At 40.1% G+C, this 18186-nt stretch overlaps 1 protein-coding gene across 9 annotated transcripts in view; it reads right to left on the bottom strand.

The window, feature by feature from the left end:
• The window catches only part of SAMD13 (sterile alpha motif domain containing 13), a 61071-nt gene that overhangs the window by 31100 nt on the left and 11785 nt on the right, over nt 1–18186 (bottom strand). For 4 of the 9 annotated variants that reach the window (XR_009763279.1, XR_009763278.1, XM_061630536.1 and 1 more), the window contains exon 2: nt 12825–12909. Coding sequence is in view for 7 of the 9 variants with exons in the window: in XM_061630530.1 (XP_061486514.1) it covers nt 12825–12909 (85 nt within the window). In the remaining 2 variants the exon portion in view is untranslated. Of the gene's footprint in view, nt 1–11931; nt 12005–12824; nt 12910–15618; nt 15787–18186 lie in introns of all 9 variants that reach the window. The other 5 variants (XM_061630533.1, XM_061630532.1, XM_061630534.1 and 2 more) reach the window with 3 other exon arrangements.

Raw genomic sequence — 18186 nt, 5'->3', positions numbered from 1 at the left:
GTAGGTTAGGTGGAGGTGGTGTTGGAGTCCCCCCTCCAGTAAGTGTTGTGGCTGAATGGGGATTTGAACTTGCATCTGCTCAGTCTAAGCCCGACATTCTATCCTGTATACAGCAAACTGGCTCTTACATTCCTTCCCTTTTGAGGGCAGCCCTGCACAGGCTGTGAGAAAGAGCAGAGAGCGCTGTGGCTGCATAAGGATTCCCTCTGACTTGTACCGAGTTAAAGTCCATTTCTTTAATTCACCAATTTTTAATCCCACCTTTCAGAACAAGTACCCTCTGGGTGTCAATAAACCTAAAAGGTCCCCCCCGACCCTTTTATCCTCACAAATACCCTGTGAGGCAGGTTAGGCTGAGAGATAAAGACTGGCCCAAGGTCACTGAGTGAACTTCATGGCTGAGCCAAAGCCCATTTTAACCTGAGTCTCATGGGTCCTTAGTCCGGCATTCAAACCCCTCCATCACACAGGCTCTCTATAAAGTAATAATATTTCTGTAGGACCTCTGAGTGATCAGATGCTTCATGTACATTACCTCAGTAACCCACAGTGTAAGACAAGGCAATATTACCAGCCTGTACCTCTGAGCTAGATGAACAGAAGTTATGACAGAGTCCAGGAGGTTCTGGCTGCTCAAGGATGAAAGGTTTAGTGCTATTTGGAAAAGCATAACGAGATTACTACACAAGCGTATGGACACAGCTACTGCATATCTCTGAAATACACTCCTTTGTGTTTAACAGGGAGTACGTGAGCAAATTATGCAGTGTGACAGGAATGTAATAGGTTCCTGCTTGTTTTGAATAGGGCTGGGCTGCTCAGAAATCAATCTATTATTCACTAATAGGCAAAAAAACCTTGCGGTTTAAGAATGCACCTATAGCCAACAGATATTTCTATCAAAACTTTTAAAAGCAGGGAAATTGGACAGCTATAGTGAATGCACCAGGGGAGCAGGAGACCTGACCTCTTCTCTAAGATATTGTACTGCCCTATAAATTTGTAAAAATGCGAACACAATTTGGGTTGGTCTTTCAGAGTCTAATCCACTTCCTGTGTAGCTTGGAAGAATTTGATAACATGTGCCTCTGGTGTGGGCGTGGCCCGAATAGCCAAGCCAAGCAGCTGTGAGTCTGGCTTTTAGAACACTGACAGTTGGTTCTTACTGAGCATGCCTGGGCTTATCATCGTGTTTAATGCTAAATTTCTTAAATTAATTAAAAATCAGATAGGCATTTTTAAAAACTTTTAAACTGCAGAAGAAGATCAGAGTTTGGGACAAGGTCAGTAATAGGATTACAGGTACTCTGTGAACATGGCTGATTTTAATTAATTTCAGCAAATTATGAGAACTCTGTCAGAAAAAAGTCCAACAGGAGTCTGTTTTTCTCTCTCTCTTTACACTTTGAACTCTCGATTCTCTCCGATTCTCAAGTGTTTCTGAATTCAGGACTATATGGGAAGCATCAGAATGGCATGGGGGGTATTTTCAATTTAACATTGCAGAATGTGAAAAATCCATGCTGGCTTAATACATACAGCCACTTTTGTGGCTGTATAATCAACCTCATCATTTTGCAGTGGGAACAGTACAGCAGGAAACCAACAAAACTACAACAGTCCTCCCCCATAATCTAATCAGCTGAATCTTCTTTTGCTGCTGGAAGTAGCTGGGGGAAAGAGCTCAAAAGTACACTGTACCCCTAAAAGCAGGAATGCAACAATTGCACAGAATGACTCCAATCCCAAATAGATGCTAGCCTGGCACAACTATGGTATTGGTGATTGCATCATTCCATGCTCTGTATCTTGTGGCTGGTTGCAATCTGATCTCTGCAGGTTGCCATAACACTGATATTCTACTCACGCATGGAATCATAAGCTGACTCATACATTCATACTTAGGTGGACACCACATTTAACCTTTTAGGTATCTGACAGCCCAATCTTTAAAAAGAAGTTAGGTGTACTTAAGCCCAATATTTCCAGTGTTTTTAGAGGCACCAAGCTAAATAGGATCAGGCTATAAATTTATTAAGCAATCCTCATACAGTCCTGATGGGAATAGCAAGCCTAACTTATCAGACCTATTAATTATCCACACATCATAATAATTATCATTATATTTATATCCCACCTTTCCTCCAAGGAGCACCGAGCTGGCATACATGGTTCCTCCCTCTCCACACTATCCTCACAACAACCCTGTGAGGTAGGTTAGGCTGACAGTAACTGGCCCAAGATTACGCAGTGAGCTTCATGGCCCTGGCCCTGGTCTCCCACATCCTAGTCCAACACTCTAAGCACTACACTAAAGTGACTACACCATCATACCAAACATTTTGAATGTCTATTTGAATAAGAGATTGTGCCAACCTGTTTCCTAGTAATATACATGTGGGTTATTTGAAAACAGTATTGGAACAATTTTCTAATTAAAGTGATACTTTTAGCCTGATCCTATGCATGCATATTCAGAAGTTAGGCCCACTGATTTCAACAGCATTTACTTTCAAGTAATCATGCAGAAAATTTCACTCTTTGAATACACTCAAACTCATTTAGAAAGCAGTTTTTTAAAGGGCTACTTGAAATTAGTTTTCTTCAGAAGACTACTCAAATTACCACCATCGGGTAATTTGGATTTGAGTATGGATTCCCAAATACAAAATAAATATGTCTCTTGTCAACTGCGGAGGATATGCGAACATAATATTTGGTATCTATCCCTTTAAGACACAGGAGCATGGGCCCAATACTTTCCCAGTCATCACTGCTGACCATTTTGAAGAGACGTGTTACACTCCTGAACAGGGAAGAGGTATAAAATTAAACTTTTATCATTGGTAACATTCTCACACCCAGGAAAGGCTTACACAGACTGCCACACTAATTCGCAACTCTTTACGTAATGGTCCTGGAGTCTGCATATTAACAATCAATAACGGCAAAGCTTCAGGCACACTCTAATAACTTTTCACATGTACCAAATCAGACCCAGACATGCTGTTTGCACTCTGCTGTATTTTGTACTTGAGGTGCCTGTGTGAGTGCAAAATATAAAGCGAGGATCCACCCAGAGGCAGCTAGAACTGTTTGGTTGAAAGTGTCTGAAGACAACAACAATCCGTAGGCAAAAGAGAGATACGTTGTTCAAGCTGTTGAAAGATGTCGCCCTCTCTACATCTTTGGGAACTACAGGATTGAGAATGGAACCTTGAACTGCTGACTTCTCCTCAGGGCCTTATTACTGTTCTGGTGAACAGATTTATCACTGGTGGGATTCGTGGCTTCGACAGCCCTTCTCCTTCCCTCCCCCCACAAAAAAGCACATGAACCTTATGCACAGCTGCTATTATCTTGATCACAATTGCAATCCTTAGGAAGCCAATGAACTTACGAATAAAACTGTGAGTTGTTTCTCTATCACATTTATTGCCATCATGCTGTAGAAGTAACACCGTCTGAGAAACATTGACTTTAAAAGGAAAAAAGACCCCAACCACCCCAAATGGGCTGAATCCTATTTATAATCTCTACCACAAAGTGACAAATAATAAGTTTGTAGATAAACAAGAAGATATGTTTTTGTTGTAAACCTCCCAGAGAACTTCAGCTAGGGAGTGGTATACAAATGCAATAAATAAATAAACAAACATCACACGAAGTCATCCAAAACCCACAGTTTCTGCACTAGCTAATTATGTTTCCCCATAGTTTTTTTAAAGAAAAGAAACAACAATCAATTAGTATCTAGCTCCTTATCATATGAACCACAGGGCAAAGTATTAAATCTAGACTGGTCTGGTTTTGATTATATTTACCCTCCAGCAAACCTGATATGAGGCTATTAATTAAGAGGGTATATAAAAGTATAATACATGGACACTTATAGCTTATTAAATTAATGAAAGCAGAGGATGCTTGCAAAGATTGGTGACTAGTAGAATGAGAAGATGCTGTTTCACCATCTTGTGGTAACTACATTTATTTATTTTATTTATTTAAAATATTTGTATCCCACCCTTCTACCCTATAATAGGGCACTCAGGGCGGCTTACAAAAGTAAAATCAAACACGTACATAATAAAATTGTAAACAATAAAATCACAAAAACATTAAAATAAATTAAAATACAATACATACATACATACATATATATAGGGAGTGGTACTAAAGGGGACTACAAGTGTAAAATTTAACGAAGGCATAAAATCACAACATGAAGCAAGCCCCTTTCATCATCTGTGTAGATAAATTATCTGCTTGGGCATTGCAATACAACTTGATCGACATAGGGCCTGGAAGGCTAAGAAAGAAAAATATGTGCATCTAAAAGCAACTGGCACCCTGATCCTCAGGATTACAGCCAACCAAGCCAACAAAAGCTCTTCCTGTACACTGTGCATATGTTATGCATCCATCAACCTTAGAGATGGGGAACCTGTGGTCCTCTGGATGTGGTTGATCTATAACACCCATCATGTTTTTAATATTTTTAAAGAAGTTTTGTTTTTAAGATGTTTTCTCACTTGTTTGCTACCCTGGGCTCCTTTTGGGGTAAAGGGCGGGATATAAAATTAATAATAAAAATAAATAAATAAATCAGCCTCAGCGAGGAGGAATTTGGAAGTTTTGCTTCTGTTTTTGATTAACCAGGGTACTGAACTATGGTTATTCATAACTATGGTTTGTTTGATACAAGGCAAATATCAAACTGTGGTTTATGGAGCCCGCTTGCTTCAACAAACCATAGTTAAAATTAAGTTTGGATGAAATTTTAAACTGTGTTTAATTGCATTTATTTATTTAAGCATTTTTATACCACCACTCATGGTATCACAAGGCGGTATACAAACAAATATAAAAAAGCAAACAGGTTAAAATATCAATAAAATCTACAATAATAAAAGTCATAATGCAGCAATGATGTAAGACCATGTCATCAATTTCTGGAATTAAACACTGGAAAAAGTACCTAAGTATGTCTTTAACAGATACTGAAATATTATTAACATCAGCACCTCCGGGACCCTGATTCCACAGAGAGGGTATATCACAGAGAAATTCCTTTTTTCTGGTTGCTCCTAAATTTATTTTCCCAAAATACAGCATCACCAGGAGAGCCTCCTCAGCTGATCGAAGTGAGTGAGAAGGGCAGCAAAGGAGAAGGCACTCTTTCAGGCAACCTGGCCCCAAACTGTGTAAGGCCTTATAGGTCAGAACAAAAAACCTGTCCCAGCAACTAAATAGGAGCCAGTGTAATTCTGTTAGGAACGTGTGGGCAGTATGGCACCCCAGTGAGCAGCTTCCAAACTCCTTCTCTTGGCTGTGCCAGAGGCTGTGAAAAGCTTCGGGTGCTAATTTGAAAAAACATTAAGACACTTAACAAAAATATTATCTTTCGAAGAGTAAGTGCAAGTGATTGGATAAATTCAAGGTATGGAGTTTGCCACTGAACCACAGCCCAGTGGTCTTAATGGCAATCGCTGTCAGAGCCAGTAAGTAATACCATCTTCCTAGGTTCAAGGACTCTCAATGTTTAACTTAGGAAGCTCTTCAGACTAAACATTGTCCAGTATTGACCTATTGGTTATAGGCCTCTGATGCACAAGAAACATCTCATTAAGCATCAACAGTTCAATAATGAACCCAATAAAAACAGCTGGCAAGTTAATAAACTACCTACAAGACTTGCATGATTCAATCTGATGTTTCTCTCAGGAATCGCTAATGTAGCTGCAGTCTGCAGACAGGACTTCCATCCATTAGACTTTGTTGCTATAGTGCCACCTACTGGCAGGTAGTTCCAAGCACACGTAAAGCAGGTAATTAACTCTAATTCAAATTTCATCCTCAGAAGGGTCACTTCTCAAACAAAGGAGAGTGGAAAGAAGGGAAAAGAACTGAATCCCCATCTTTCCCTTCATATATTCTTCAACACTGAGAGTGATTGTTAATTCACAACACAGGATACTTTTTCTAAAACTGCTGCTTTGAAGTATGCAAGACAACAAAGAAAATAAAAGATTATCTCTATGGCATGTGCTTCGTTACTGAGTTTTGGCTAGGGAACACAAACACAAACCAAAGAGGACAAAAATAGGCTTTTTAATGCCTACTCTGTTAGGATTGCCAGTTAAAATTTTGGACAGGGGTCATGTTTTGAAAGAGTGTCTGTGACCCTATTAATTCTCCTAGGCCTCTCAGTGACTTTCAGTATCTTCAAACATGGTGTCCTTCTGGATAGGCTGGCCAGGTTCAAGACACCAAATCGGGTGGTTGTGCTCCTATCTAAAGGAGCGCCTGCAACGCCACCAATTATGTCGCCCGACACAATCTGCCACACAGGGCCTTCTCTCAATCCCGCCGACAAAAACAGCTCAATTGGCGGGAACTAGAGAGAGGGCATTCTCAGTGGCGGCCGCCACTCTTTGGAACTCCCTCCCACAAGATCTACGGCACGCCTCTTCCCTAAATACATTTCGTAAAGCCTTAAAAGACCTGGCTCTTTCAACAGGCCTTTGGGACTTCTGGGGAGGGTTAACTGTTATGATCAAATGCCTTATACCCTCCGTTATTATTATTGCTGCTGTATTGTCTTATTTTATTATTGTATTTTATTGTATTGTATTTTAACTCTTCATGTACGTTGCCTAGAGTGGTCTTTGGCCAGATAGGCGACATATAAATTAAATTATTATTATTATTATTATTATTATTACTATTATTATTACTACTACTACTACTACTACTACTACTACTACTACTACCTGGAAAGTTGATTCCAGAAGATGCTGTGGAGGACTACTGCTCAGCCCCACTGTGGCTTTTGTGCTATGGGGTTCTGCAGGGTCACATCTTTCCCAGCATGCTATTTAACATCTACATGAAACCACTTAATGAGGTCATCCAGGTATTTGGCATGAGCTGCCATCAGTACACCAATGATACCAAACTCTATTTCTTACTTTCATCTAATTCAGGTGGGGTTCTAGAAATGCTAAATCAGCACCTGGGGATCATGATGGGCTGGATGAGAGTCAATAAACTGACCTCAACCCAGACAAGACAGAGGTGCTATCGGTGGATAGTTTTGTTAGACCTGGGTGGTAGGGTTCAGCCCTGAATGGAGTTACACTCCTCCTGAGAGCGCGGATTCACAGTTGGGGATTGATTTACCCAGTTTTGTCACCGGAGACCCAAATGGGTCCTGTGGTAAGCGGTATCCTCCATCTGCCTAGTGACAGTTGGCTACGCCACGGTAGCATCTATAGTAGGCTATTGCAAAGAGTTATATGTGGGGCTATCTTTGAAGACTTCCTCCAGTTAATGCAGAATACTGTGGTTAAGACTACTCAGTTTGAATTGTGCCTGGAAATGGAACCTCAGTGTTGGATGACCTATTTGTACATTTAACAAGCCTTCTCTGGTCCAGAGGTTAGGCAAAAACTTGGGGAATGACCATACTATCTGGTTTATGGAATGGTCTCCCCAGAGAGGTTCACTTGCAGCTGTCTTATGTCAAAAAATTGCCAAGGCTTTTAAAAATATAGCTGAAATAGATTTCACCTAATGTTATTTTCTTAAATTTACAGTGTTTATTGTTTTTTAAATTTTAAAACACTACCACCACAAATAAAAATATAACAAATGAATGTGAAAAAGATAAAACAATATGTGTGGTTCTTTATAACAGAGTAAAAGAGCTGCAAGGTTGAATATGATCCTTGTACTTGCCATACAAAAACATCACAAATAAAATTCATCTATCAAAAAAACCTATTAATCTGTTGGTCATTACTCAATCTTCTAGATTATTGATTGATTTGATTTCTTACCCATCCTTCATCATGAGGTCCCAGGGCAGGTTACACAATTTAAAAAATTCATTATTAAAAAGTTAAATGGGCTTAGATAATATTTCGTAAACTAAATTTAGATAATTTTACTATATTGTTGTGCGCCTCCCCAATCTCTGAGCGGTGAGATCTCAGGAGTCCCTGCGCTAATCCAGGGTTTGATTTCCTTTGGGAAGAAGGTCAGTGGAGGTTGCGGTGTCTTTATGAAATATGGTTTATTTATTTACACACATTCCAACCTGAGCTTAGGATGGAGGGATTCAAGGCATCAGCAGTCCAATATCCAGCTTTTCTATCTGGGTTGCAGGAGGCATCCTAAAGCCATGGTGCAGAGGGATAGCCTCTCTGCCTGCAGCTCCAGCCATTCTCTACACACACTCAAAGCACAAACTTCTGCTAGTGGCCAGGAAGGCGGGAGGGAAGGCTCTCCTGAAGAGTTTCAATGACAAAAGGGTCTTCCTGGCCCATTCAGCAGTTGCTGGGCAACTGACAGAACCATTATCTTACCTGGCCACTCTATTATCTTAACAAAAGAGACTCATCTGACCAGCTGAGCGAGTTCCTCATTCCAAGGCACAGGATTCCAAATCAGAGGCTGGAAAGGGGACCCACAGGGATCATCCATTCCAACCCCCATGCTCATAACAATATTCTTACGAACCATTCTAAGACTGGCGGAGCACCAGGTTTTTTCTCCATTTGCTGCTATGCACATTTTGGCAGCTATAAGGAAGTTAATAACTATTTCCATGTTGGCTTCAGTAATTAAATCCTTGAGGTAACCTAGTAATAGAATCTTGGGGAAATGGGGTAATAAATACCTGGTCATTTCATTAAGTTCCATATTGTATTCCAAAAAGTTGCAAGAAATCTGATCGTACTGCCTTACAGTGGCAACAGTTGCTCTATACTGTTGAGTAAATCTGACTCAGCCTGTAAAAGGTTAAATACCATTGGCACTGAATTTTGAATGGAAAAAACCCTTTCCTTTAGATCAGCTGATACCAATCTTGCTTGTATCTTATTCCATAACCATTACCATTCCTTTATAAATTCTTGTCCTGGACCTGTCATCCAGTTCCTTTTGAATCTGTCAGCTCCCTGAGCTTCAATAACAAAGCATATAGCGTTGTTTGTCCTTATCAATGATTCACATCTATTTTCTTCCCTTATTCTGCTGTATTTCCTAAACTATGACATTAGTGCCCTTCTTGTCTGGACATACTGAAATGTGGGTGATCTTACACACACACACCCGTCAACCTTTGTAACATCATATTATGTTAAAATATCTTGGTCATTCATTAAACTTGGAACTGCATCTGAATCACATTTTTGCCATACCTGATGTATACAATAAGCACTCATTATAGAAAACTGGAATGTAAGCGGTCATCCAGCACAAACCTTATATAATCTTATGCCAAACTTCAAGCAAAGCATAAACTGCAGGAATTTTAGTCATGACTTTTATCCAATTCTCTCATGATCCCATACTGCTTTTTGAAGATCTCTGTTAAGAATTTTTCCTTCTGCTTCTTCTAATTTGCCTAAAAAATGCTAACAATGCCACTTTTACTGCTTGAAAACAAGATAAAATATTAGGTACACCTTTCCCCTCCCTTTTCAAACTTTTTATATAATACCTTGGTGGCTTCTTAACCCAAATAAATTCCAGTATTAGCTTCTCCTACTTATTCAAATAGGTAATTGGACTTGCAGCAGGATGTTCATTAAAAAAAAAAAGAATATTCATTTTAATTGTTGAAAACCTCCCCACCCAAGATATTGGTAATGATGTTCCCAAAGTTAGATCTTGTTCAATTTCTTTATATAAAGCATCATACATTAAAGTTTCCAATAAGTTAAGTGTATCACATCCCAAGGTATTTTACTGATTTCAGCATTCAAGGTATGGTTTTGGTTGTACAAGCTCCTCTTTGGTTTTATTTTGAAGGTTTAGACCTAGCCATTCTGATTTTTATTTTATGACTGACCTAGATATGTTTCCATATATAGACTGTAGCTGAATGCTCTCTCTATAAGGTATCAGTGGCTGAGTCAACATTAATATTGTGTCATTGCCAAATAGTAGCAATGAACTGGCTCTAGTTGTACCCCATAAATATTATGATTTCCACTTACAGGTATGGTCAGAGTTTCTATCGCTAAAGCAAACAAAAGTAGAGAAAGTGAGCAGTCTTGCTGGTGGCTCTTGACAACAGAAACCTTTTGGGGACACTGTTGCTTTGTTTTTGGTGGAATGCCATGATTATAGAACCTCTCAACTTCTCATATACACACTAAAAATGCTTGGGGCAACTTGCAAGCAACGGATGGTAAGCCTTCATCCTGATTTGGTAAGGGGGTGAGCGTGGGATTTGCTTTATCACTTGCTTACCTTTTAGAAACTCAAATGAAACATCGCTTAGTGGATTATCAGGGATCAACTAGATGTGACGCAGGCTCTCTCACATTTGTTTGCATTTTAACCTTATTGTGTTTTACATTGGAATGTGGTTCTGGAGGATGAGTTAACCGTATCCCCATGTGCCATTTTTTAAAAAAATTGCTGTCCCCCCCCCCCAATATGGTACCTGTATTCTATCCCTTGTAGTGCATATAGCAGCTTTAGAAGGGTGATTTTAATTGGAGAAAAAGTGCAGGGGGGGGAAGTTAAACCCACCCTCCTCCAGTGCTGTGCGCTCATGTGTATATACAGTATATACACACACACCCTATGATTGCAATCAACTTTTTTTAAAAAATGTGGATCCTAATCATATATTTTCTGTCCCATCTAATTTGACCATATATTTAACACACAAGACATCAAGGATGCCGCGCAACAAGATCAGCCTCAAAAGGCCTCCTCTCTATCCCACCAGTTAAAACAGCTAGACTGGTGAGGACTAGGGAGAGGGCTTTTTCTATCATGGCTCCCACTCTGTGGAATTCCCTCCCAAACTATCTCCGCCATGCCCCCGCTATGATGAGCTTCCGCCAGGCCTTGAAGACCTGGCTCTTCAGACAGGCTTTTGGGGTGGGTTAGGTTTTATTACTACTGTTGAGATTTTAATGTTTTAATGTATTTGTATGTTTTTATTCTGTACGTCACCCAGAGTGGCTGGACAACCAGCCAGATGGGCGACTAATAAATCTAATAAATAAATAGAAGAAATATCCATTTTGAAAACCAGCCTACCAGATTGACGCGTTGTTGTAAGACTAATATTAAGTAATTTCACTCAACCCTGTCAATGCCTTTTCAGTGTCTAAAAATAACATAGCACAATCCTGTTTTGAGTCCTTTACCATCTTTATTACATTTACCATACATCATAAATTTGTAGAGATTTTCCTGTTCATAATATATCTTGACTGATCTGCTAATATATACCCTGTTATTACATTATTCAGTTGTAAATCACTCCTGGTGCCAGAGCTTGGAAAAGTTACTTTTTTGAACTACAACTCCCATCAGCCCAATCCATTGGCCATGCTGGCTGGGGTTGATGGGAGTTCAAAAAAGTAACTTTTCCAAGCTCTGCCTGGTGCTGTAACTGATTTCTTTTGTATCTCTTCTACTATTTTCTGTATAATGAAGGTGGTAATGAAGTAACTAATACTGTCAACGCAAGGATTATCACTAGCGCAACAGGACTTCTTTCTCCCCTCCCCCTATGTAGATGCTTTCCCCAAATCTGCTCTGGAGGTTTGAAGGAATCACTACAACAAATATAAGGGGGCATAGGGGGAGGAGAGGGTGAAGGCCCATTGCACTAGCAGTAATTCTTGCACTGATGGAACTCTGACTTAGTGCAATGTTGGGTACAACCCTGATATTTTATTTTATTTAACAGAATTTGTACACTGCTTAATTGTAAGAAACCTCTAAGTGGTTTAGATACTTCTGATATATGCTTTCCCCACCTTCCAAATATTAGGCCAAGACACAGCAGGTGTTACATTATGATAAGAATATTGACTCAACTCTTGTCTTACAGTATTGATTAGTTATGCATTATGTAGATATATATGATGTAGTCTCCACTACATCTATATTTACCCAGATAAGTGATAGACAGCATGATCTGCTTAGATCATAGGTTCTGTTGTAACCTCTTCCATGTGATGTATTACTGTTAGGGGAAAATCAAAAATGGGAAAAATGAATTTCTGAGTATGAATTATGAACTGGAGAATAGAAGATATGATCTAATTCTGTTCTATGTAGATGTCTCCATAGTTTGATAAAATTACAATTCTCTATCAGTCTATGAAGGTTTTTTGCTAGTGCTTTTGCAGAATTATTCCAAGATTATCTGTCCAGTTGTGGATTTATCACTCCATTAAAGTGCAGTTATCAAATGTCCTTTGGCAAAAATCTACCTTGAGAATGATGGGGATCATATGTGTAGACCAATGTACTTTCTCTTTCAGATAAAACACTCCCTGACTCATCCTATCATATGTCCTGACATAAAAATGAGCTATTTTTTTTACAATTATGGCCATCCCTTCCTTCTTCCCTGTATATGAACCTGTATAAACATTGTCCAATTTAAGGTGAGCTAAATAAATTTCCTTTTTTTCTTTATATAGGCTTCTTGAAGAAAAATAAAATCTGCATTCCCTGTCTATAAAAGCTCTGAATAGCCACAGCTTTCATGTGAGAATTTAAGCCCTTGATATTTAAAAAGTTCAACTTTATTTCCCCCATTTTAAAGTAAATACAGCAGCTCCAGATTTGGGGTAGGGGGAGTAGATCATAACAGAAGGAAGAAAGAGGAGAAAAAAGGGGTGGGTGGGAAGAGGGTAAAAGAAAAAGAAAACTGATACAAGGCTATTACCAGCATGCTAAATATACTTGTTTCTTGCTTTATCTTCCTCCTGTCTTTATTCCTCCAAAGCTGACATTTCTTGCTCAATTATCTTGGTCCAGTTGAGTTTCTAACTTACTTTTCCGTGTCCAGAGATCCATTTTCCTTGTTCTCCATGTCAATGGACAGCATGGGGAGGTCAAAAATGTCTTTTATGTCAGGAGCTAGATCAATAAAGAAGAGCAGAAGAAAGCTACATTCACTTAAGACGCTCTAACAAAAGAGCAATGTACTGCAATAGAGGACATCAAGCCTTGGTTTTCCTTGAAAACAATCTGATAAAATCGGGGAGAAATTGGGGGGGGGGGAAACACCACTCATATAGAAGTCTTCAAATCCTGTGTCTGTAAAAGCAAATTTGGTAAGATCCTTTTGAAGCTTTGACAAAATAAATAGCTGCCTTGTCAATTAGCATGAAGTTAAGTGTGTTCCCGTGGACTTTGTGCGAAAACTTTGCAACATGGGTCCGATGGGCAGCCTTTGGTAAAGGACCTTCCCTCAGACTCAGGTCCCTATCTACAAAATGGAAGGATGCACAACCGCATTTTTGTGCAGATGAATGAAGTATGGGATACAATCTACTATACACTGAAATTGCTAGAGGAGTAAAAATGATAAGGCAGGTACACAAGTACAGTATTTCCCCCCCTTCCAAATCACTGAAGGATTCAACCCCACATTTAAACAATGTGTAACATAAATACCCATTTTACTACCAAGTCCAAATAATCTGACTCCCAAACAGCATAGTACTATTTATAGAACCAGAGGGTGGAATTAGAGAAATATCAATATACTGAATCCAGTTTCAGTTGTCCCAATCCAATGAGGTAATTTGTTTTAACTGCTTTTGATGTTGTATTTTACATTACTGCAACCCGCCCTGCGACCCTGTGGTAAAGGGCAGGTAGTAGTAGTAGTAAGTAATTCTGTGAAAGTAGGTTTCTAAGCATGCATCCCAAACACAGATGATGCCACACATCTGTACTGAGAGAGGCAGAGAGGTTTGGGGATGAGGCCTTTGGGGACATTATAACTATGTTCCAGTCCAGAATAGCTCTCCTGCTATCATGGAGACAGAGGGCCTAGGGGAAGAAGAGCATCTATCTGAGGAAAAGGGAAATAATCCCTTGTTCCCGTTCCTTGGGGGATGAGCAGATATTCTCTTGTGCTGAGGGGTGGAGGTATCCTAGTAGAAGGTGATTCAATCATTAGGAACATAGATAGTGGGATATGTGATGGGTGTGCAGACCATAAAGTGATTTGCCTGCTTGGTGCGAAGGTTGTGGATGTCACTGTTGTCTAGATAGCATGATAGATAGTGCTGGGAGGAGTCAGCGGTCATGGTACATGTTGGCATCAATGACATGGGGAAATGCACTCATGAGCAAAAACCTAGACGCAAAATTTAGGTAGCTGGGTAGGATGCTGAAAGCCAGGACCTCCAAGGTAGCTTTCTCTGAAATGCTACCAGTTCCACATGCAGGACCACTAAACAGGTAGAGAACTGTTGTCTCAATGCGTGGATGAGATGATGGTGTCAGGAGGAGGGGTCTGGATTCGTTAGGCACTGGGGAACATTTTGGGACAAGCTGGGCCTGTCCAGAAGCAATGGGCTCCATGTGAATCGGAATGGAACCAGACTGCTGGCGCTTAAAATCAAAAAGGTAGCAGAGCAGTTTTTAAATTATTGTGTGTGGGGAGGGGGAAGCTGATAGGAGCTGAGGAGGGTCCTGTTCAGAACATATCTCTCTATCCCTGGATATGAGAATTTAAATGGGATAGGACTAGGACTAGGCATTGTGAGTGCTGAAGCACAGGATAGCAATTCAGAGGCCAAAGTACCACAGACCAAACCAAAAGTGACGAAGACATTTGAAGAGAGACAAAGTATGTAAGTGTTTATACGCTAATGCCACCAAACTAAGATGGGAGGCCTGGAGTGCTGGGTCTTAGAGGACAGCACTGATCTAGTAAGCATAGCTGAAACCTGGTGGAATGGAGAAAACCAATGGGACATGGCTATCTTTGCATATTATATCGGATCGTCAGAGAAGGATGTACTGGAAGTGGTGTTGCTCTATATGTAAAAGAGGGCATTGAATCCAACAAGCTAGCAACACCCCAAAAGGCAGACTCCTCCACAGAATCATTGTGGGTGATGGCACCAGGCCCCAAGAGTAATTTAGTCCTGGGGACTTTCTATTGTCCCCCTGATAAAAATGCTCAGGGAGATTCTGAGATAAAAAATGAAATCGAGGAAGTATCCAAACTAGGAAATGTTGTAGTAATGGGTGATTTCAACTACCCTGACACAGACTGGCTACATATGTATTCAATTCATGACAAAGAGGTAAAATTTCTAGATACCCTAAATGTGCCTTAGAACAGTTGGTCATGGAACTGACCAGAGGATGGCAACCCTGGAGGGGATGGCAACCCTTAAGGGGCGGCCAGGACCTGGTGCGAAATTTAAGCATTGACAAACCAGTTGGGAACAACGACCATACTGCTATAAAATTAAATATACATGTAAATGACCAATTGCCAAGAAAATCCAACACAGTCACTTTTGACTTCACTGGGTCCGGATGGCCTCCATATGTAAGTTCTCAAAGGATTCATATGTGCAGTTGCTGGTCTTCCAACAAAAATATGTAACTTATCCCTCAAATCCGCCTCCATAACTGAGGACTGGAAAGTGGCCAAGGTAACAGCAAACTTTAAAAAGGATCTGGGGGGGTCCTGGAAATTACAGGTTGGTTCATTTAACGTCTGTCCTGGGAAAACTGGTAGTATTGTTACAAATAAAACTAAGCATATAGTAAAGCAAACCTTGCTGAAGCAGAACCAAAGAGTAAGTCCTGTCTCACCTATTAGAGTTCGAGAGTGTCAACAAGCATATTGATAGAGGTGATCCAATGGACATAGCGTACTTGGACTTTCAAAAAGCTTTCTACAAGATACTTCACCAAAGCCTTCTGAGTAAGCTTAGCAGTCACGGAATAGGGGGAGAGGTCTCCTTGTGTATCAGGAACTGGCTAGGAAACAGAAAGCAAATAATAGGAATAAGTGGTTACGGTGTTGGACTACACCCTGGGAGACCAGGGTTCAAATCCCCATATAGCCATGAAGCTCACTGGGTGACTCTGGGCCAGTCACTGCCTCTTAGCCTCAGAGGAAGGCAATGTTAATCCCCCTCTGAATACCGCTTACCATGAAAACCCTGTTCATAGGTCGCCGTAAGTCGGGATCGACTTGAAGGCAGTCCATTTCCATGTCTCCCAATGGAGGGATGTAGAGTCCCCCAAGGATGGGTATTGGAACCTGTGCTTTTTAACTTATTCATAAATGATCTAGAGTTAGGGGTGAGCAGTGAGGTGGGCAAGTTTCCTGATGATACTAAATTGCTCAGGTTTGCTAAAACAAAAAAGGATTGTGAAGAGCTCCAAAAGGACCTCTCCACACTGAATGAATGGGCAGTAAAATGGCAAATGCAATTCAATGTAAACATGTGTAAAGTTATGCATGCATATCGGAGCAAAAAAGCCCCCTTAATTTCACATATATGCTCATGGGGACTGAACTGGCAGTGACTGACCAGGAATGAGACCTTGGGGTCATAGTGAATAGCTCAATGAAGATGTTGACCCAGTGTGCAATGGCTGTGAAAAAGGCAAACTCCATGCTAGGGATCATTAGGAAACGTATTGAAAATAAAACTGCCAACATCATAATGCCGCTATATAAATCTATGGTGCGGCTGCATTTAATACTATGTACAGTTCCTGCCGCCTCATCTCAAACAGGATGTTGTAGAGCTGGAAAAAAGTTCAGAAAAGGGCATCCAAAATGATCAAATGGATGGAGCAACTCCCCTATTAGGAAAGGATGCAACACTTGGCGCTTTTTAGTGTGGAGAAAAAGCGAGCAAGAGATGACATGATAGAAGTGTATAAAATCATGCATGGTATGGAAAAAGTGGATAGAGAAAAGTTTTTCTCACTCATAACACTAGAACTCGTGGACATCCAAACAAAATTAATGTTGGAAGATTCTGGACAGACAAAAGAAAGCACTTCTTCACACAGCGCACAGTTCAATTATGGAATTCACTCCCACAAGGCAGTGATGGCCACCAACTTGGATGACTTTAAAAGAGGGTTAGACAAATTCATGGAGGACAAGGCTAACAGTGGCTACTAGCCATGACAGCTATGCTCTGCCTCCATGGTCAGAGGTGGTATGTTTCCAAATACCAGTTGCTGGAAATCACAGAAGAGGAGAGTGCTCTTGCACAAGTCCTGCTTGAGGGCTTCCCGTGAACAACTGGTTGGCCACCGTGAGAAGAGAATGCTGTACTAGATGTGCCACTGGCCTGATCCAGCAGGTTATTCTTATGCTATGTACTGTAATACTCATCTGGGCCCCACTAAATTGGTTGGATGTGCATGGGGATACTCATCTCCATCTGAGGCCACCAGTTGTTACATATAACTGAATCAGAGCCAGTATCTTTTCCATAAACTCTTTTGGGATCACTACGAGTTCACACATGGTATGTGGTAAAGTCTTAGCAAGAATGATAAAAGTAGAATATTAAATAACTTATTTGTCTTTGGCCCCAGTTGGTGAGATAATTTTAATGTATTGTATGCATGTCTATCTTTGTCACATTTGTGGAAAAATAATATAGGCAACTTCATGTATTATTTTCTCCCTTACTGAGTCAATTCCTACTTTACAGAGTGACATGTTACATATAGTGCAATCCTATGCATATATATATCCAGATATCAGTCCCACTGATTCAGTGGGGTTACTCCTAGGTAAGCATGTCTATAATTGTAACCAAAAATAACTAACTAGGCATGGTATTTTGGATGCGGCATTAAATTTATTTTGCTCAGGTTTATAAAACAAACATTAGTTTGAGCATTTTTTAAACAATATTAAAAATTATCTGAGAGCACAAGAAAACTTTTTCGTTGTTTAATCAACAGGCTGTAAAACATTAAAAACATTTGTTACAAACTAGTCCATAATGTGTTTTCCTTCTGCTCTATACTTCTTTCAGTTTCCACAGAAATAAATTTCTCACTGGTGTTTAAGTAGCATGACTTTATTAAAAGAGGAAGAAGAAAGGAATTGTTTGTGATTTTTTAAAAACTGCTTGATATGATAAATTAAGAAGTATAGACCTGTGTGTGTGTGTGTGTGTGTGTGTGTGTGTGTGTGTGAGTGACGTTTTTCAAATTTCTGTACACACAGACCAAATGAAACCTCTACACTGTGCTCCCTGATCCTATGCATTTCTATGCACTGGAGAGCCAGTGTGGTATGGTGGTTAGAGTGTGAGATTGGGACCTGAGAGAGCAGAGTTCAAATCCCTGCTTGGCCATGAAGCTCATTGGGTGACCTTGGGCCAGTCACTGTCTCTC

The sequence above is a fragment of the Rhineura floridana genome, chromosome 6, assembly GCF_030035675.1.
Source record: "Rhineura floridana isolate rRhiFlo1 chromosome 6, rRhiFlo1.hap2, whole genome shotgun sequence".
Lineage (NCBI taxonomy): Eukaryota > Metazoa > Chordata > Lepidosauria > Squamata > Rhineuridae > Rhineura > Rhineura floridana.
Note: the sequence above shows the minus strand (reverse complement) of the source record. Positions and strands in the feature narration are given on the sequence as shown.